At 38.1% G+C, this 22,011-nt stretch overlaps 1 protein-coding gene across 5 annotated transcripts in view; it reads left to right on the forward strand.

The window, feature by feature from the left end:
• SATB1 (SATB homeobox 1) overlaps positions 1 to 22,011 on the forward strand; it is a 198,718-nt gene that overhangs the window by 140,713 nt on the left and 35,994 nt on the right. For all 5 annotated transcript variants that reach the window (XM_089692217.1, XM_089692218.1, XM_089692215.1 and 2 more), the window contains one exon: positions 871 to 1,026. In XM_089692217.1, coding sequence (XP_089548343.1) covers positions 871 to 1,026 — 156 coding nt within the window. The remainder of the gene's footprint in view (positions 1 to 870; positions 1,027 to 22,011) is intronic.

The following is a 22,011-nucleotide window of genomic DNA, read 5'->3' on the forward strand; positions in this document are numbered from 1 at the left end:
CCATATTCAATATATTTCAAAATATATTTCAATAAATATATATATGGTTTTATTACAAAATATATGAAAAATATTTTTAAAAATACATTTCAAATATACTGTATATCTTAAAAAATACTAATCTGCATTTTTGGAATGCATTTACAAATATATATAAAAATATATGTTAAAATGACCTTTTTATATGTTAAAAATATCCTCAGGCCTGCAGGATTGTTTTGACTGGTATAGAGAAGAACAGAACAAGGCCAGTTCAGTTTGGGTTTTTTACAATGGCATTTTTTCAGTTGAGGGTCTAATTAAAATTTTTGCTATTGGATCCAATAATTTTTAGTTATGCCCCTGCAGGTGTGCTTTGCCATACAAGGAGAGCCTGTGTTGACAGAGTTAAGGTCTACTGGAATCATAGGGTCAGTTTTCTACATGGCGGGGAATGTGGAGTACAAAATTGTATGCAAAAAAGATGAGCACTGTACTAGATAGGCGTGGTTGACAATGAACTTTTATCCTGAAAAACTGTTGTCCTGATTCTGCAAAAGTTTTTTTGTCTATGCTAAACTAAAACTTCAAGTAAGTGTTGTCTTCATTAAACAGCAGAGAAATTGTCGCACTACTGTAAGGACTAGTGTACACTAGGACATTTTAGATACTTTAACTATGCATTTGACATGCCTTTACCATGACTTACATGAGGAATAGAGACAAAGAACACAATTTTAAACTGACCTTAACTGATCTGAAAAAGCCTGTGTACACTAGCCCAGAGATCAGATATCTATGGACTTTGTAGAGCTTCACAGGAGATTTTGGTGCTATATGAATCAATAACAATTATAACATAAATGATTATGTACAAAATGTATGTTTCAGGTCAAGGCAGCGACTATTGCAACAGAGAGAAACGGAAGCTTGGAAAATTGCAGCATGAATATTAATGCTTCCATTTATGACGAGATCCAGCAGGAAATGAAAAGAGCTAAAGTATCCCAAGCTCTATTTGCAAAGGTTGCAGCTTCCAAAAGCCAGGTACAAAATATTCATTTAAAGAAAAATATTATTCTTCCTTCTCTACAGTTTTAGAGAATTTCAATGTTGAATTAACTAATGCACTGTAAACGGGGTGGCTTCTAGGTTTTATAGCAGTAAAGTATGAATATTGACTATTCTTGCCTCACCATGAAAGTAAAAATAACTTGGTGAACATTAGACAAGTCAGTAAAATATGTAACAATTCTATTGGATAAGTGATGGATGTAATTTGATACAGCTTGTAAAACTAAAACAATTTTCTACAATATGTGATGAAAAAAAACAATTGCAGATTTATTTCAAGGAGTTGTCCATTGTTGGTATTTTATTTATTTTTTTATAGAGGAGGTTTGGGTAAAAGAGATGTATAAGAATCATTTACCTTGATGGCTCTGCTAAAATAAGCCTGTAATGGAAGAAATAGAGAGACTGCCATTGCTGACCATCTTATAGGAATGCTTCAGTACTTGTACCAAAACAAGTATGTCAGTCAGGAAAGTCAGAAGTCTTTATATGCACACTTGTTTTGGTCAGTGACCCAAAATTTTTGTATTTTAGTACATATTAGCAATAGCATACTCCATGTTTCCCTCGTGGCAAGAAAAATTGACTGAAAATAGCTTTTGATTGGATCTGCAGTGATTTATGTGACATGTTTTTTTGCTCAAAACTAAGAAACAAATGTAATAGCAAGGGCCAGAGTGCTGTGGCTGCTTGCTGATGGAAAGCTCAAAAATTGTTAAAGACAGAGTGAGAACAATGGTAAAAGTAATGCTGCACAATAAAAAAAAGTCAACAATGTAGCTTACCACATTATAGAGGGAAAGCAAATAAACCCATACTTGTTTATTTAAGAGATTTAGAAACCGCAATAAAATATGGGTACAGAGGTGGTATTATTTATTCAAACACTCACCTAAGCCTCCTTTACTGTATTTAAACCTGCTATTGGACCATATGTTTGATGTGAATCAGGCATTCTTGTTTGTAGATTATATTTTTAGCCAGAAAATACACTTACCCCCTTTTTTATAGTGTTTTATTATGCTGTATTATCACTATTAATAAGCTTTAGGTAATCTTTTACTGTATGATGAAATCCTTGCATGCTGTAGTTTGTTTCCTATGAACTGAAATCATTTCATTTGTAGTGCCTTTAGAGTTTTATATACCAGAAATTGTTAACATTGTTAATGTTTAGCTTTTATTGCAGAGTGCTATAATTAGTTTCAGTTTGGATCCAATTTTGTGATGATTTGTTGGAATAAAGATCTTAGTTTTGTAAAAAATTCATATTCTCTATTTCAAGTACAATCGGAAAATAGCTTGTAAACTTTGTATATACAGTATACAGTGTTGAGGTTGTGCGTAGTGTAAACATGTATTTTAAGAAAATATGGTAGAGGTCTTAAGACTTGCAAAGTATCAAAAAAGTTGCCTCTGTTTATCTAAATATTTAGTTATTACATGATTTCTACACAACAGTTCCTGTGAAATCAATGCTCTGGGTATATACAGTAGATCAATTGGTACATCACATATCCTGGTGAGAGGCTTATCATATTCAGTGAAGCACTGTCATTAGATCCATGTCTACATTTACACACAGCTCACATGAGAATCTAGTTGATAAACCACTAGTTCACTGTTCCAAGGCAAACTTCTACCATTGCAAATATATATATATATATATATATATATATATATATATCATTATGTGTTTCTATGTATCATCCTTCTATGTATGCATCCTTCTCTACATTGTAATTACATAAATGTATTATACTGCATTATGGTCACTTAATTAAACAAATTAATTCAGGGGTCGGTTTAAGCAATCGTAAAATGTTCTGAGGTCTTCATCTAAAATATGTATGTAAACAATTGTTGAACGGGGGATTAGCTTCATTCATCTAGGCCTCCAGAGCATTTGCAGTCATATGACTTTCTTTGACTCCAAATAAGAAACAGACCTTTTGCTTTAGAAATCCATTGACATAAGTTTCTAAAACAAAACGTCATGGTATTTTTCAAGATGAAAGCTAAGCTCAAATATTGCAACTCCGAATTTGCTTTATAACTGCTGATCACTTTGACTAAAGTTTTTTCTATGGTTTTGCTAAGTCATATAGTTGATACCTTCTCTACCTGAGTGACAGAGACTTCCCTTTGACATCTGGGTCAGGGAAGTGCATGCCTGTGATTAGTGGAAATGCTTAGACCATGTATTTAAAGTAAATCTATCATAAGTGAAATAAATAAGTGAAAAAAAATACATAACCAGAGGAAACCACGTGTGCATTTGATTTGTAGATTCAAAAGGTATAGGATATAGCCAGGATATATATAGGTATGCAAATCTCAACTTGCAGAAAGCCAACATATTCAGCAGAAAGTCAACAGTTGGCTTAACAAGTATAAACACTTTTTCATGGCTACAGCCTTTGTTTAACTGACTGTGCTGTTGCTGAGGTAAGCCTAACAGTGGTGACAGTAAAATTATTATTGTAATGGGCAGTCCTACTAACTTGTATGGAGGATCATAATGGTTTAGGACCAAGCCAATTTCTTACTGTAAAAGTCCAGATTAACACAGAATTTCAGCTGCCTATAGCTCTTGTATCTGCTAATTGTTTTGACATGTGGTTTCGATTGAAGTTAACCTCTACTTATGCATTTTTTTCACCACATGTCCAGCATGCATTTATGACAGGTTTTCATTAAATACCTAGTCTAAGCCTTTCCACAGTTTGAATTCCACAGTATATCATTCTGAATTACTCACGTTTGTGACAGGTTTACTGTAAAACATATAGAAAAAAGAGGGCATGAATATGAGTGGTACTTAGAGCTTGTGTCAACAGGATTTTGTTCACTTCAGGCATGTTTTCCATTCCCACGCAAATCTGTGCAAATGTTAAACCTGCTTGAAGGAGGTCAATGAAGGAGGTAAACTGGAGATCAACTGCAAGAGGTCAACTGAACATAAGATTCACCCGTCACTGAATACTGAATGATCTCAGAAGCATATCAGACCAAAGTCAAACTTATGGCACAAGCCCAAAGCCTGTCAACACAAATCTTACTCCACCAAATGGCTATTTGTGGGGTTGCCATTTAGCTTAATAATTTAAACACATAAGTTATAATTTCTAGGTTGTGGTTGTTCCAGTAGATACTGGGCATTCAATCTTCTTCTTTACATCCTCTTTATTTGTGTCTCATCTCTAAACATAAATAATGATGTTGCCCCGTATAGCACATACATACACTGTAGTATGAATCTGTCTGTACAGTGCATACATTGTAGTATATACTGTACATCTGTGTGTGTGTATATATCACTGTACACATCACTAAATGGACACGTAAACATTCACATTTCAAATTCATCCCAACCCGTTAATCAGCATGAAAGTGGTAATTTCTGCAACGTGTTACTTTTTATTGTTGGGTTCTAAACATTAAGTGCTATTTAAACATTAAACAGAGTTGTTTATATTGGTTCACTGCGCAGCATGTTATACATCAGGCCACTGCAATCTCTTATGAAGTGTAAAATTCTGTCATGAATCATGGCTTGTATATCAGAAATTACAGTAATTTTGATGGAAAATTATAGGCCTTTTGAAATGTTTCTAATTGTGATAGAATGTTTTGTTTATCTAGAAACCTGAATTCTCTTTTTAGATGCCTTTATTCACGTGTGACAAATACATATTAGCTGTGTATTGGTTTTACTGGGTTTTTTTTTTTTTTCTTTAATGTGTGCACATGTTTAAAACTCCATTTTAAACTGCTACAAATTTATTAATGATTCCATTTGGTTTGTTAATACACCGATACAAGGGCAGATGCTTAGTTTACCTTAAGCTTATGTAGCTCAGATCTAAAACACTGCATTTAAAAGTAAAGTGTGTCTGTATATACTCTTCTCAGCACAGAGGGTCAGGGTATGCTCCAGGTAGGTTATAATGGCAAGTCATGTGTTCTATTTTTATTAGTAGTAAATCCTAAAGTGTATCTAAGCCCAAAACGTTTACTCTTATTTGCAATAGTGTGTGAGAGGGTTAGGACCTCTGTCAGGTTTATTGATGTCTGGCAGGTTCACCCTTTCTGGTTTTCTTAGAGTCTGATTAAAAATTTTGAGTTGTCATTGGAACAGAAATAGAAGAGAAATCTTCTTATAGGAACACTTTTGGTGGTGACAAATGTTTAAGAAAATGTACTTCTATTATTTCATCTGCTTATTGTGTCTATAGGATAGGAAATGAAGGAAAATCTCTTCAATGTATACATATGGTTAAAAAAAACTTACAGGAGTTTTTAACCCTTCCGTACTCTTCAAAATTGATGAAAAACATTTTGGCCTTACTTATATTTTAATTGATAAGAGGTAAAGGAGAACCCTTTTTTTATTTTGCTTTATCACTAATACAAAGGCTTGTGATTTTTTGTGAATCATGCCTATAAATTAGAGTTTTATTAAAGTGGTTGTATAACTCTGAAATGAAAAATGAACAAAGCATATCCTTTTATAGTGTGTACTTTCCTCAATCCAAAGTACTTTTGTGGATCCTGTCATCTCCCTCCTTTTTCTGCTATTTGCATGAGTCACTTCTGAGAGTTAACTTGGACACCAGGCAATTCCCCCACATTCAGCGCACAGCAGGTGATTGAGAGCCTCATCTGTGCATGTATACCTGTAACACTGTGTAGAGGGGGGGGTGTCCTTTCCCTCCATTCAGGTCTCAGATTACACTCAGCTATGTGCTGTGCAGTGTATGACATCAGGTCCTCATCCCCTGCCTTCTGTAAGCTCAGAAATAGTCTTTGATGTGTGAACAGCTGTAGAGAATAGTCATGTACAACTTACTGTTCGTAGGAGTATACAGTATATTAACAGAGGCCAGTCACTTCAGTGGGTATATGTAAGGGTTTTTAAACCACTAGTGTACTATTGACAGTTGTTTACTGTAAGTTACTGCCAGTATTTAGTAGGTTCTAACAGTCATATTGCATCCACAGGGAGCTGCTCCCTCCCATCTTAATATTGACTGTCTTTTTCCTTGTGTTCTTTTTTGAGGTTCTTTGCAGAGTGTTGGGTTGGTACACACTCTACTCTGCATAGAAAGCTTTTCATTCATTTTAAACTCATAAAAGTCATGTCAAAGATAAGTGCAGACACCAGAAGGTGTGTTCTGTAACTTTTATCATCTAAGTTCATTTCTGAAACTGGGGACCTGACTGTAGGACTAAACCCTGCCCAACTGCCATACTCTTGTCAAAAGAGAACCCTTCATTGCCTTTTATGGCTAATCTTATTGGACAGGATGCAGGCATGTGAGTGGGGCTTAGCGCAAAATCAAAGAAGTCCCCTATTAACAAAAATTATATTTAGAGGGGCAAGCAGAAGAGGTTTTTCAGGCCCAAAATAATAATAGACATATAGTGGTGACTGCTCTTTGATCAACTTCTGTGAAAAGTTTCAAATGGCTGAAAGCTTCACTTTAAAACAATACTGTTATTTCTGCCACAGTGAAATGAGGCAGACATAGGATTGTGAGATAAACTGTATTTGTTCACAGCTGGTATCTAAAATTCAATATATTTATTCTCAGTGCACCACACAAATAAGAGGGAAAAATCCACTCTGCCGTATTCCAGTAGCTGCCTTTCTGTCCCAATACATTTTACATCATCTGCACAAACTGGCTGAATGCTGCTCAGAGTAGATTTTTTATTTACCTTTGGCTAACTTTGAGACTACAGAGAACAGGCACATTTGTATGGGCTTGTATTCTTCATGTTATTTGGGAAGTCCTGAAGCAGATACAAGGATATACTGTAGATATTTACAAATTACAACCTGGAGTTCAAATGAATATACTCTCAGAGGTTAAAACAGCATGTGGTTGATATACCTATGTATAAGTAACAACAGAATCAAACTGTTCAAGAAACATTCTGTTTGCAAGTGTAAAAATGCACATTCATTGATAACTGTAAGGATGGATTTGTTACTGTAGTTTTTGTACACAGTTTCTCTAACAATCAAGTGTAAGTATTGCCTTGGTTCTTTTAATTCAGCAAATCAAATCATAGGCAGCATGCTGTCATATAATAAGGTGTCTGATCCTTATTACCAGTTTGTTGATGCACAGACTCCTTCAAATTGACCATTGCAACACATGGTTTCCCCTGAAACTAGCTGTGATAATTAGCGTGGCTCTAATGAGACAGAATGTCACTGATCTTGTGCTGAACTGTCGAGTATCTGTGCTATGGATGGGAGCTGTCAAAGCCTGCCATCTGTGACTGAGCTTGGCATATTCCGGTTATACACCCGCTATGGAGCATGCGCTCTTCATTTGTGTATAATTCAAAGAGATTATAGTGTGTCCTCATTACTATTCTTAATGTTTCATGATGTAATAATCTGTACAGTAGTAACATACAATTTATATATCATTTTTTTACATTTGCTTAACCACAGTCATGCCAAAAAACTGTGTATTCCTGCTTAAATAATTTTGTAAAAATCTTGATATTTAGTTACTTATTTTGCATTTATAATTTGAAATGGCTCCTTATTTATTATAATTCTTATCCTAGCATAGTAGTATGAGCGGTGCTGTGAAACTAAACGAAAAAGGGATAGAAATGAAAAATTTTAGACTAAACAAATATGTAGCACAGTAAAGCCCTCCTAGAACATAAAGTATTCACAAATCTCATTTTAATACATGTTCCTAAAATAAGAGCATTATTCCTCATTTCAGGACAATGGGCTGAACCATGCAAATCATTCCTTTACACCTCGTCATCCTGAACGGCTGGTGTATAGTGCAAATACAGATAAATATTGTTACGCCATTTATTCCAAAGTGTATACAGCTGATTCAGTCTTTTTGACTATCATCAGTGCAATGATGAACAGTATACCCATACAGGATATGGTAAGATATGGTGACTAAAGGAATCAAAAAGTGCTGCAACCAAATCAGTGTGCAGGACAGTAAAGCCTTATTAGAACAGAATATATTCACATGTCTTATTCCATCCCATATCTCAAAATATGAGAGGATCATTCCTCATTTCTGGACAATGGGCAGAACCATGTAAATCATTTCTTTTTGCCCCATCAGCCAGATGCACATCCCGAACAACTAGTGTGTAGTGCAAATATAGTCTAATATTATAAAGCCATCTATTCCAAACTCCGTGTAGCCTTTTCAGGCTTTTTAACCATTATCAGTACAATGTATATAAACCTTGGCTTCTATAAATTATAGCTAGGGTGCAAATGAGATATTATAACCATACAGGTTTTAGTGAGAAGGGACTAAAGTATTTGAAACTGCTGCTGAGCATGACCCATTCAAGCAAATAGGTATTCGTAGGTGCCACATTTATGAGGTTAAAACAGGTAGCGAGGTAACATCATATTGTCTCCTTTCCATCTGTCAAAGAGATCCAAACACTGATTGCTTTTTCAGATGGAAGTCTAAACTTAGTCTTAGGGTCAGTTTTTGTGGGGAAAAAAATCTAATCATGTCTCTGCCAAGCTGGAAATACAAGGTGCATGCTATTACTATTGCCTTGCTTCTTCAATGCTAAACAGCTGAACTTCCTGTGCAAGGTTAAACTTGTTCAGAAAGGACAAAATTGCACAGGGTTGAGATAACTACCTCATCCACAACCTACTGTAGCAACACTCATGACTGGCGATTAGCTACATAGACATCAAGTACTGCATTTTGGAAAGCAAAGAAAGCAGTTCACATGCCTCTTACCTAGAGGTACCACAGATATTTGAGAGGATTCTGGTGATAGTTCCCAGTGGTGATAGATCAACTAGGCATGGATAAAAGCAGACATCGTGGGAGCGCACAGCACCACGATCCGGTGCCCGCTGTGTCCTCCGACACAGTGAAACACCGATCGTCGGACGGGACCTCTGTACGAGGTCCCGATCATGTGATTGCTGATTGGCCAGTCAGTGATCACATGCAAAGTAGTAAGCAAGATGTCACTTGTGACATCATTGCATACTACGTGTGAAATCTGGGAATGATCATAGAGGTCACATGGTACAAAGCTATTCACAACAGCCTTGTACCATGTGACAAGCTGTGACCAATCACAGCTCACTCAGTAGTTCTCAATGGCTGCAAGAATGCAGACAGAGAGAAAGAGAAATGATTGATTTTACATCCTATATGGGTGTAAAAGCAATCAGTGTAAAAAAAAAAAAAAAAAACAATCTTCATCACCCCCCACAAGTAGTACAGTGTCACCATGGTGACACTGTACTGCTAGGGTGACAGTATGTTCAAAAAATAAATAAATATAAAAATAATAATATAAAAAAATAAAATAAAAATGTAAAAAAATGTTTAAAAATTATAATTTTTGGCTTATTTTTTTTTTTTTACTAAAAAGATAACGGAATAAATTTTGGCCAGGATTTATGATGAAATATTATTTATTTGCAAAATTGTATAAGAAAAACACTTTTTTAAAAACTTTTTGGACTTTTTCATTTACATACCAAAAAAATACCAGCGGTGAATAAACACCACCAAAATAAAGTTTTATCTGTCTCAAAAAATTGGTAAAAAATTCATATCGGTACAGTGTTGCATGACCGCGCAATTGTCATTCAAAGTGTGCTAGCGCTGAAAGCTGAAAATTGCCCTGGACAGGAAGGGGGTAAAAGTGTCCGGACAGGAAGTGGTTAATCAGTGATGCCGGCTATAGCCTGTGGTGCTGATCAAGCGACAAAAAAAAGAACAGAGCAGTTGTACAGAAGTTGTTGGATAGATTGACTTCTGTACAACTTCCCTGCCCATACATGGATCAAAATTTGTCCAGTCCCTGCTGAATTAGCTGAATTTCAAACCATGTATGGTCACCTTAAGACAGGATATATTTTGGTTGCCTCCTAAGCTAGGACAAGATATACATTGGCTGTCTCCTGAGTTAGTACAAGACATAGCTGGTGGTCTCCTGCCCTAGGAGAGGATATACAGTGAGGAACAGAAGTATTTGAACACCCTGCGATTTTGCAAGTTCTCCCACTTAGAAATCATGGAGGGGTCTGAAATTCACATTGTAGGTGCATTCCCACTCTGAGAAACAGAATTTTTAAAAGAAATTCAGGAAATCACATTGTATGATTTTTAAAGAATTTATTTGTATTGCACTGCTGAACATAAGTATTTGAACACCTAAGAAACAGCAAGAATTCTGGCTCTCAAAGACCTGTTACTGTGCCTTTAAAAAGTCCACCTCTACTCCACTCATTAATCTAACTTAGTAGCACCTGTCTGAGCTCTTTAAAGACACCTGTCCACCCCACAGTCAGTCAGACGCCAACTACTACCATGGGCAAGACTAAAGAGCTGCCAAAAGACACCAGAGACAAAATTGTGGACCTCCACAAGTCTGGAAAGGGCTTCGGGGCAATTGCCAAGCAGCTTGGTGAAAATAGATCAACTGTTGGAGCAATTGTTAGAAAATGGAAGAGGCTAAAGACGACTGTCAGTCTCCCTCGGACTGAGGCTTCATGCAAGATCTCACCTCGTGGGGTATCACTGATGATAAGAAAGGTGAGGAATCAGCTCAGAACTACAAGGGAGGAGCTGGTCAATGACATGGAGAGAGCTGGGACCACAGTTTCAAAGGTCAATGAACACTACGCCATCATGGTTTCAAATCATGCACTGCACGGAAGGTTCCCCTGCTCAAGTCATCACATGTCCAGGCCCGTCTGAAGTTTGCCAATGACCATCTGGATGATCCAGAGGAGGCATGGGAGAAAGTCATGTGGTCAGATGAGACCAAAGTAGAACTTTTTGGTCTAAACTTCACTCGTCGTGTTTGGAGGAAAAAGAAGGATGAGTTGCATCCCAAGAACACCATCCCTACTGTGAAGCATGGGGGTGGTAAGATCATGCTTTGGGGGTGCTTTTCTGCGAAGGGGACAGGACGACTGCACTGTATTAAGGAGAGGATGAATGGGGCTGTTTATTGTGAGATTTTGAGCAACAACTGCCTTCCCTCAGTCAGAGCATTGAAGATGGGTCATGGCTGGGTCTTCCAACATGACAACGACCCAAAGCACACAGCCAGGATAACCAAGGAGTGGCTCCGTAAGAAGCATATCAAGGTTCTGGAGTGGCCTAGCCAGTCTCCAGACCTAAATCCAATAGAACATCTTTGGAGGGAGCTGAAACTCCATGTTGCTCAGCGACAGCCCCGAAACCTGACAGATCTAGAGGAGATCTGTGTGGAGGAGTGGGCCAAAATCCCCATTGCAGTGTGTGCAAACCTGGTCAAGAACTACAGGAAACGTTTGACCTCTGTAATTGCAAACAAAGGCTTCTGTACCAAATATTACCACTGATTTTCTCAGGTGTTCAAATACTTATGTTGAGCAGTGCAAGACAAATACAATCTTTAAAAATCATACAATGTGATTTCCTGAATTTTTTTTTAAATTCTGTCTCTGAGTGGGAATGCACCTACAATGTGAATTTCAGACCCCTCCATGATTTCTAAGTGGGAAACTTGCAAAATCACAGGGTGTTCAAATACTTCTGTTCCTCACTGTATCTTGGTTGTCTCTTGAATTGGGAAGGGATGGTTTTCCCTAGACTAGGACAGGTTGTGCTTTTTAGTTGTCTTTTAAATTAGTATAGCATATATTTTTGATTTTCGTCAGAGCTGGACAGCATATATTTGGGTTGCCTCCTGAGATGTGACAAGATATACTTTTATTTTCTCCTGAGCTATAACAAGATAATGTTTTGGTTGTGTCCCACATTAGGTCAGAAAATATTTTGGTTACCTCTTGATTTAGGATCGGATTTGTTTTGGCTGTCTCTTGAATCAGGAAAGGATATATATATATATATATATATATATATATATATACACACTGTGGGTGTGTTCTTAGTTTGGACAGGATATACAGTCATGGCCAAAAATATTGGCACCACTGCATTTCTGTCAGATAATACACCACTTCGCCCAGCAAATTGTTGCAATTACATGTTTAGGCATTCTCATGTTTATTTCTTTTGTTTGTATTGGTATGACACAAAAAAGTGGAGAAACAAAAAGCCAAATCTGACACATTCCACGCAAAACCCCAATTATGGACTGGACAAAATTATTGCCACCCACAATATAATATTTGGCAGCACACCCCTTGGAATAAATAACTGAAATCAATCGCTTCTTGTAACCATAAATGAGTTTCTTACACCTCTCTACTGGAATTGTGGACCACTCTTCTTTTGCCAACTGTTCCAGGTCTCTCAGATTGGAAGGGTTCCTTTTCCCAACTGCTATTTTGAGATCTCTCCACAAGTGCTCTATGGGATTGAGATCTGGACTCATTATTGGCCAGTTCAGTACTCTCCAGTGCTTTGTCTGAACCCATTTCTGGGTGCTTTTCAACATGTGTTCTGGGTTATTGTCCTGCTGTAAGATCCATGACCTGTGAGGGAGACCCAACTTTCTGACAATGGAACTTACATTGCACCCCAGAATTCTTTGGTAGTCTACAGATTTCATAACACCTATGCACACGGTCAAGACATCCAGTGCCTGAAGCAGCAAAGCAACCCCAAAACATCAGTGAAGCTCCACCATGTTTGACTGTAGGGACTGCATTCTTTTCTTTAAAGGCCTCATTTCTTTTTCTGAAAACAATTGAATGATGGGCTTTACCAAAAAGCTGTAATTTTGTTTCATCTGTCCACAGCATATTCTCCCAAAATGATTTTGGCTTCCTCAGGTAAGTTTTGTCAAACTCCAATCTGGCTTTTTTATGTTTCTGTCAGCAGTGGAGTCCTCCTGGGTCTCCTCCGATAGCGTCCCTTTTCATTCAGATTGCAACGTATAGTGCAAGCTGACACAGTTGTACCCTGCGCCTGCAGGTCAGCTTGGTTTTGTCTGGGAGTATGATAAAGGTCCTTTATCCACCATTCGAATAATCCTTCGTTGCAATCTTTGATCAAGTTTTTCTCTTTTGTCCACGTCCAGGGAGATAAGCTACAGTGCCATGGGCTGTAAACTTCTTGACAATATTGTGCAGAGTGGACACAGGAACATTAAGATCTGTTAATTGACACAGGTGAGTTTAATTACAAATTAAAGAAGCATCACAAACTTGGAATGCAATTATTTCTTACAATTTTGAGAAGGTGTCAATTATTTTGTCCAGTCCATTTTAGGACTTTTGTGTAGAATGTGTCAGATTTGGCTTTTTGTTTCTCCACTTTTTTGTGTCATCCAATACAAACAAAATAATTAAACATGCCTAAACATTTGTAATTGCAACAATTTTCTGGGTGAAGTAGTACATTATCTGACAGAAATGCAGGGGTGCCAGTATTTTTGGCCATGACTATATCTTGTCTGTCTCCTGCACTAGGACAGGATATGCTGAGAATGTCTTCTGAGCTAGGACAGGCTATATTATGGTTGGTTCCTGAGTTAAGATGAAATATACTAGACCAAAATGTAGAACATTGCGTATTAAGCTTAGGGTTGTTTATAACCATCTCATTCACCTAATTTCAGTGTTATAAATGTGGTGACTGCCAACAAGTGGTAATTTACTTGCTTGTGTAGCCTTAACTTAAAGCAGCCTGGAGTAATGAGTTACTGGATTGCTGCACGCTATGGTCAGGTGCCTGTCTGCATTTAGTTTGAGGATAATTTGGCGATGGTGAAATGAAAAATAAAAGTGGCATTAAACTGAAAACCAGATAAAAATAACTTGATGATTTTTTTTTTTTTACATTTGATGTTTTTCCTTGGTTAATAGTTCCCTGTCTGTTCTAGTACTTTCCCATTGCCCCCTGTGCCACTGAGGCCTATCAAGTGCTGTAAATGTCTACTCAACGTGTGTGCTCCTGCTCTGTACTACAACTCTACTTGCAACTGTTCAGAGTGCCATACACACAGGTAGTGTAAGAGGGTCACAGAGCAAAAAACACACTTCTCCTTATCCACAGTGGTGATTGACAGAGGCTCTGTGTCATTTTCATGCTGGCCGTATGTGCAGTGCTCTGAACAGCTGCATGTAGAGTTGTAATACAGAGCAGAAGCGCACACATTGAAAAGACATATACAGGACTCCGTAAGTGCTGTGACATGTGGAAGAGGGAATGAGAATATAGCAGCGCAGCCAGGGGACAATTGAATAAGGAAGCTTTGAGGTGGAAAAAACATGAAATGCATGTTATATTATATTTATCTGTTTGAGTTTAATGCCACATTAATGCTAACCTTTTCTGTTTAAATGTCATATATACAGTATGTGTGTGACATGTATACTGTTCTTCTGAAAGTTACATGACATAAAAATATAGAAAACATACATGTTTAGAGAACAACTTCGAGCATCTCTCTGCTATAAAGGCCTGTTCACATCAGAACATAGGTCGGGAGAGGTATGCTGCTCTTGCTCAACATGCCGGGTGCCATTAATTATTAATAGCACCTAAAATGCATGTAGCAAACACATCACATTTGCTTTCCCCACAATGCAATATAGTTTGGTGCAGCTTGAATGGTAGAAGTATCACCTGCATTACTTTTTGCATGTTCCTGTGCATTTGGCAGCTCATTGCAATGATTGCAAATGCGCAAAAATGTTCTAGTGTGAGCTGGCCCTAAGTCCCAATGGATTGCTTAGATTGCTTAGTGTGAACATGTGCTTAGTCTATACATAGCCGTCTAAACTATTAGAAACAGGCTGAAGTTCTACTGAAGTCTTTTTTTGTGATTTTTCATCACTAAGGATGAGTTCTAGTTCTGGATTAGCCTTTACCAAAAACAGCATATGCAGATAAGGAGTGTTTGCAGATAAAAAGAACCTTTGTAGCTTTAACTGCTTCAGCTCAGCCCCATAGCAGAAATACTGCTACAGGGTGGCAGCTGTGCACAAAATCACGTATATATGCATGATTTTGTATTTCCGGGTAGGGGGCACGTGCCCTACCCGCGCCGCCATTCTCGCCTGCGGCTGTCAATCATCGGGTGCTGGATGGTGATTGCCGAGGATTTCCGACGGGGCAGAACTGTTAGTAAACAAAACAGTTCTCCTCCCTGTCAGCTCTGGCACACTGCTTTGTATGGTTGTGCAAAGCAGTGTGCTTACAGTAAAGCACAATCACAGAACATCGTGTAAAACAGCAAACAGTTAACCCTTTGATTGCCCCAGATGTTAACCCTGTAATGCCCAGTGCCATTAGTACAGTGTCAGTGCTTTTTATTAGCACTGATCACTGTATTGGTGTCACTGGGGATGTCAGTGACACCAAGTCATTTCCCCCCAGTGCCGCAGTACCACTATAAGTCGCTGATTGCCGCCATTACTAGTAAAAAAACTTTTTTAAAAGCCCAGTATATATACCGCCATTTGTAAATGCTATAACTTTCACGTAAACCAATTCATTTACACGTGTTGGGATTTTTTTTAGCAAAGACATGTAGCAGAATACATTTTGGCCTAAATTTATGACGAAATTTGATTTAAAAATTTTTTTTACTGGACATGTTTAATAGCAAAAAGTCAAAAATATTGTTTTTTTCTCAAAATTGTTGGGCTTTTTTTTATGATGCAAAAAATAAAAAACACACAGGCAATCAAATACCATTGAAAAAAAATCTCTATTTGTAGGGAAAAAAGTACATACATTTCATTTGGGTGCAGCATTTCATGACCGCACAATAGCCAGTTAAAGTAACACATCGCCGTAACACAAAGAATGGCCTGGTCAGGAAGGGGGGTAAATCCTCTGGAGTGCAAGTGGTTAAGTAAAGTTAATTACTGCCCTGCTAGAGGTGTGCGCCATTTACATACCTCATGAAGCCTGACCGGGAAACTTCTATGATGTTGCTAGGGATGTTGTTAAAAGAGGCCTAGGGTTACTGCTCACCTTCACCATCATAGTAGCTTAGAGCTACTGCATCAGGGGAGAGAACGCTCATGTGATGGGGTTTGAATCAGAACAGGAGCTTACTCCTATGCTGGTGAAGGTGAAAACTAACAGTTGAGCCTCTCTTAACGTCTTTTTTCAAGTCAGGCTTTATGAGGTATGTAAATAGCATACACCAAAACAAGGGCATTATTCAACTTTGGTCAAAGTTGCATAGCTTGTTTTCTTCTACAGACTTTCCTTATCTGCATAGGCAGTTTTATGGTAAAGATTAACTATGCCTTTAAAGCCTAAGTGCAGCCAGAATAAAAAAAAAAGTGAAAATCAGCACAAGGGAACTAACCTGCAGTCAGAAGAAGCATCAGCATTAGTGACACATCCTACTATTAGATGATAATATCCTTTGTCCACGCCCCCCCCCCCCGACCCGGCCTCTGTAATCTTCTGGTGTGGTGGCTGTTAACACAACTAAGGTGTTGTCACAGTTTCTCATTGAGAGGGAGACAAACTTATAATCAATAATCTACTGTCTTCCATTTATAGACCTTGTTTCATCCATAGAAGCTGTAGTGCAGCATTTATGAATGGAGCAGTTAGGCAAAAAGGTCAGGCTTAGGTTTTCTTGATGAGAACAGGGTAGGGAGGCATGGGCATAGGAAGATTCCAACTAAATGAAGAGGAATCAGCACAAGGGACATATCCTACTGACTATAGGTTATGTCCCTTGTGCTGATTTTTCCATTTTGTTTTATTTTGGCTTTAATTACTTTCAAGTACTTGTAGCAAGAAAGGTCAATGAGGGCTTATTGTAAAGCTTTTTTGCTGCTTGTTAAATTGGTTCTAAACCCAAATATCTGCCCCTACTCTGTATGGGTAGTGCATACCTACAGCCACAGATTTATATTCAAAGGACTTTAAAAATTGTGCTGTTTGTACCTTTGTTTTGCTTTTTCTCCTTAGCTCACATGATCACTGTTCTTACTATTACTACAGCACAGCCTGGGTTGGAGGTATAGTTAAACTACAGCCTGTCACATGTCCTGTGATGTCACTTTATTATATGCCGTCACTTCCAGGCCATTCAAAGGGAAGTACGCTGTCAGCACATGCCTGACTGACAACAGACTCCACTCTGGTCTGGAAGGGAGGATGTGTAATAAACAGGACATGCAAAGCTCTGTGGTTTAGCTCCGAACCCAGCCCGTAGTGTGCTGCTATGATAATAACAGTGATCATGTGATCTATGAAGTAAGCTGTATATAGTAATACATAGCTTACTTGTTTACATAAAGGGACCATGTGCATTGTGGTGACAATACTACAGAGGCTTGATCAGCCTGCTGATTGTTGCCACTGGTATGTAGGAAAGCCTAAGAACTGCAGAATGAAAATGTATTTTCTTTTAGAGGAAAGATTTATGTTAAAAACACATAAAGGTTTATCTTTTTGGGGGCGGGAGTTAAAGTTTTTACATATCCATATTAAAATGATTCTAACGTCCATAGTCTTGGCTCAGATAAACTTTAAGAAAAGAATAAACAAAGGTTAAAAAGTTAATGAAGAATTCTGCAAAGCACTTTTTGTAGCAGAAATGTCCTAGTGACATACAATTTCAAAGAACTTATAACCCCTTCTTTTTAAAATTTTTACTTTTACAGGTAGTTATTCCTGTGTACAAATGTGAACTTTAAAGTAGTTTCTAAGGATGCACACCTTGACAGCTTAATTTAACTTCTGATTTTGCCACTCCTACTTTGTAGGTCATTGCTAAGTGGAAGTGATTAGGAAATACAATTTCAATTGCCATAAAGCAATGCAAATTTGTTTCATGCACTTGTTTTCCATTAGCTGTGCTATGAGTGTACGCAGTGAACAAAGGAACATATTTGTAAAGTGGTTGGTATTAAATTTTGGTTGCTCATCCAAAGCAAGTAAATAAATAATTAAGGATCATTTGTTACATTTAGGGTATATTCACACCTGCGAATACACTCTGCCTGGGATTAGATGCAAGTACCCCAGTGGGGTTCCTGCGATTATCTGAGAGTAGGCAACACCATTGAAATCAAAGGGAGGCTGCCAGCTCTCACAGCTAATTGGACCCCTTTTGTGTGTAATTGCTCATGCTGCGATCACTTGCAAGTGATCAGCCCTAGACGCAGACTGCCTATGTCTAGGGCTGATCACTCACATGTGATCATTGCTTGAGAGATTACACTTGAGTGAGTGTGATTAGCTGTGAGAGCTGGAAGCTTCCCATTGCTTTCAATGAGGCTGCCTACTCTCAGCTAATTGCAGGAACCCCGCTGGGGTTTTCGCATCTAATCGCAAGCAGGGTACATTCGCAGGTGTGAATGCACCCTTAATATTAGCACTTCATTTAAAACAAAACTTTCTTTCTCTTACGTTCATTGGTGGACACAGCCTCCTCTGCATTATCCATGTTTTTGTAAAAACACAGATAATGAAGAATTGGCTGTGTCCGTTAATGAACTCAGAGAAACAGATTTTACAGTGAGTAACAAAAAAATCCAGTTTTTTAACTGGGGTCCTAAAGTCTTGAAATGATTGTCACCATGGGGCATTAATCATTATGTTTGTGGGGAGAATCAGTCACCAGCAGAGTAATTGTTTTTCCCAAGATAATGTGTATCTGTGGAAGCTCCCTACTCTTTGTTTGAATGTGCATATGTTAGTAATTCAATACAGGTATGTTCAGCAATCAGATCATGCCTTGCATGCATGGAGTTCTTCAAAGATAAGCATGGTATTCTCCCCACCCCCTGCACCACAACACCTTTTTTTAAATATTGATGCATTTTTCCAAGTGGTTTTGGTCCAGTATGATGACATCACAGCTCCTCTTCACCCTCTTCCTCTTTTGGATCCTGAGTACAACAGAGATTGGTACCCCAATCATGAGATTGGAATAGAGCACTGCTCTCTGTAGCATTCTCCTGTGTATTCAGGTGAGGGGAGGAAAGGAGATGGTGGTGGAGCCACACTGAGCTTAGAGGAAATGGATTGAATGACACTGGGTGACATTCAGTCCCAAAGAAGAATGGTGCTGGATCTCTAAGTGAGTGAATCTGTGAGGGAAAGTGCCTGGAAGGAGGTAAGTATAGCACTGAAGCTGCTTTTTTTAATCTTTAAAGCAGTAGTAAATAGAAAATCTGGTTCCCCTGCACAGTAATGTCATAATGTGCTAGTATGCATTGGGCAAAATTTAAATGCCAAGGCTAATTTCATAGTGCGGTATGGTTATGGACAGAATTTGTTGGTTTGTGCAGAGGTCAAGTGGTAAGGGACAGTAAGGATGATAGTAACATGTCATGCCTTATTCCATCTTTGCTGCAACGCAGTATATTTGGGGTATCTTGTTTGCTTGGGTAGAAAAGATAATATTATTATTATTATTATACAGGATTTATATAGTGCCAACAGTTTGCGCAGCGCTTTACAGAATGAAGGTAGACATTTACAATAGACAGTTACAATATAATTTGTTACAAGAGGAAACAGAGGCAGAGAATTGTCTCTCATGCAGCCTACTGACTGCATTTGATTGAAAACTTTCAGGTGCAGGGTACTTTTGATAAGTGCGGGTTGTTATGGTTTCTTCTTGATATCTCAGGAAGGAGCCAGTTTTTCCCGCAAGTTAAAATAAATAGCTGGACACTTGTTTATGAATACTTTACATAGTTGCATTGGTCCAGCTTGGAGGAGGTTGGCTTCTTGGCATGGGTGGGATTTAGAGAATCCTTTGAGTTTTCTGAATGAATGCAAAACATTCTCTGATTGGATGAGGCAGGTAGGTGATATCAACCTCTCCACCTCATCCAGTCAGAAAACACTTTGCATGTATTTATAAAATTGAAAGCATTCTCTGAATAGCATCCATATCCACAATGCAAATGCAATGCAAAGCCACTCAGTGCTGGAAGCAAGTGGAGATCACAGATTTAGTGGTGTCTACATCAGTGATTTCCAGCTTCTGGGGTATTGGCCAGGTAGAGTATATACATAGCTACGAAGTTTAGCCAATGTAACATGTATAGCTGTATATACCAATGCCTAGAATTATTCTATAATCTTCAGGTTGCCAGGTACGATTTCATCATCTAGTTATACAAATCTTCATGTTATAAATAGATTGTACTCATGGATACAGAGAAATTCTACACTTATCTGGGTGGATAGATGAAAGGATATCAACATTTTGCTTATCTTTTCATTTAAGGCAGGCCATAGATTATGAGATTTTCTTTCCTGCAACGACAATGATTTTTGCTAGTGGCTATAGCCACTGGCAATAATTGCATGCTAAAAATCCAACATGCCAGTTGTACCCAAATCAATTGGTGGATTGACTTAAGTACAATCAGCCTGCCCATAGATGGATCGCATGTCTGCCGTTCCCTGCTGAACCGGGTGAGATTTGATCCATCTACGGCCAGCTAAGTGAAAAAAGTCCCTTACTACGCAGACTTGCTCACTTTCCCTTTCCAGCTTTGTGTTGACAAGACTTTGAGGAAAGCCTTTGTGATTTGATCACATTGTACTACAAGCTATGGATTGTTTCAGAAAAAAATATTACACTGAAATAATAACTGTCCACATAGATGTGGTATCCCTGATGAAATAAGGGTAACATAAGCTCCCACACTATCTTTTTGTTGCTACAAATATAAGATGGCTATCAATATAATAGCATCCAGTGGACTCCAGCTGGCCAGCTCTCCCAATTTAAATGCAGAAAGCAAACATGTAACTTGTGTTTGTTCTTCCCATATGTAACATGTTTACTGGGGAGATACTCATGTTACAGTGGTTGTAAAGCTTTTTTTTTTACAATAAAATAATAAACATGTCATGCTTACCTGCTGTGTGCAATAGTATTGCACAGAGTAGTCCCTTCATCTTTTGGAATCTCATGTTGGTGCTCTTGACTCATTCTCTTCTCCAAGTGCCCTTTTAGGAAGCTGGCTACTGAGGGGCACTCATTCGGATGCACTTCTGAGTCAGGCTGTGTGCGTTCATAGAAACACACAGCATGGCTAGGTCACATCTCTGCTCCCTTCTCACAAAATTTGACTGACACTCACAGAAACTCCTGTAAATGTAAGAAGAGAGGAGCAGTGCTGCTGAACATGGGACAGTGTTGGCACAGGAGAGGATTCAAATGTTTAGGGATGGTTTTGGGGGTGGCAACGGCATTGGAAGTTATTTTTGCCTTAGTGCAGAGAATGCATTAAGGTAAAAACCTTTTGCCTTTGAAGCCACTTTAAGTTTGTCTGTAAAGTGGATGAGGTACTTATTGATCCAGATCGTTTTCTGGCTTATATAATTTTTTTTTTTTTTTAAATCAAGCTTGTTCATTTTTTAGAGCCTATCATATGGGGTGTCCCTTATAGGAGGGCACAGATAATTTTTGCTATAATATAGAAATCTCATTATTTGTTATCGAGTTCTGGGCAAGACTAAAGAATATATGAGTTTGTGGTGGATTGAGCGGGTGGACCAAAATTATTGCAGTTTGTTTTTCCCATGTTTGGGGTCAGGTCAAAAAATGTTTTAAAATTTTATACTGTGATAGGCTTCCACTGAAATGGTTTGGCATAAATGGAATCTGCATTATCAACAATTAACTGTTGGGCATACGGGTTACATTGTTCTACAATTTAATTTAAGGGCTCGAAGAGCCTCTGCATTCAGATTCTTGCACCCATTCCTACGTCTGTGTGCTGCCAGCATGCAGCTCCAAGGTGGATGCACACACATCTGCCAGTGGCTCTACACAGAGGATAGCAATATTCTGCCATCTGAATGAGCCATAAAAGTTCTTCAGTAAAAAATAAATAAATTGTATAGAGGAAACAAATTTCTGTTTCTGTCGGTTCACGCTGAATCCGACTTTGAAATTGTGCAACTTCACTTGCAGGGACCTCTTCATTCTCTGAATCAGAGGTGACCATTATTTTACCACTTAGAAACAAATTGTAGTGAGTGCTCTTGTATA

The sequence above is a fragment of the Staurois parvus genome, unplaced genomic scaffold, assembly GCF_062004578.1.
Source record: "Staurois parvus isolate SC_StPar_1 unplaced genomic scaffold, SC_StPar_1.0 ptg000579l, whole genome shotgun sequence".
Taxonomy (NCBI): domain Eukaryota; kingdom Metazoa; phylum Chordata; class Amphibia; order Anura; family Ranidae; genus Staurois; species Staurois parvus.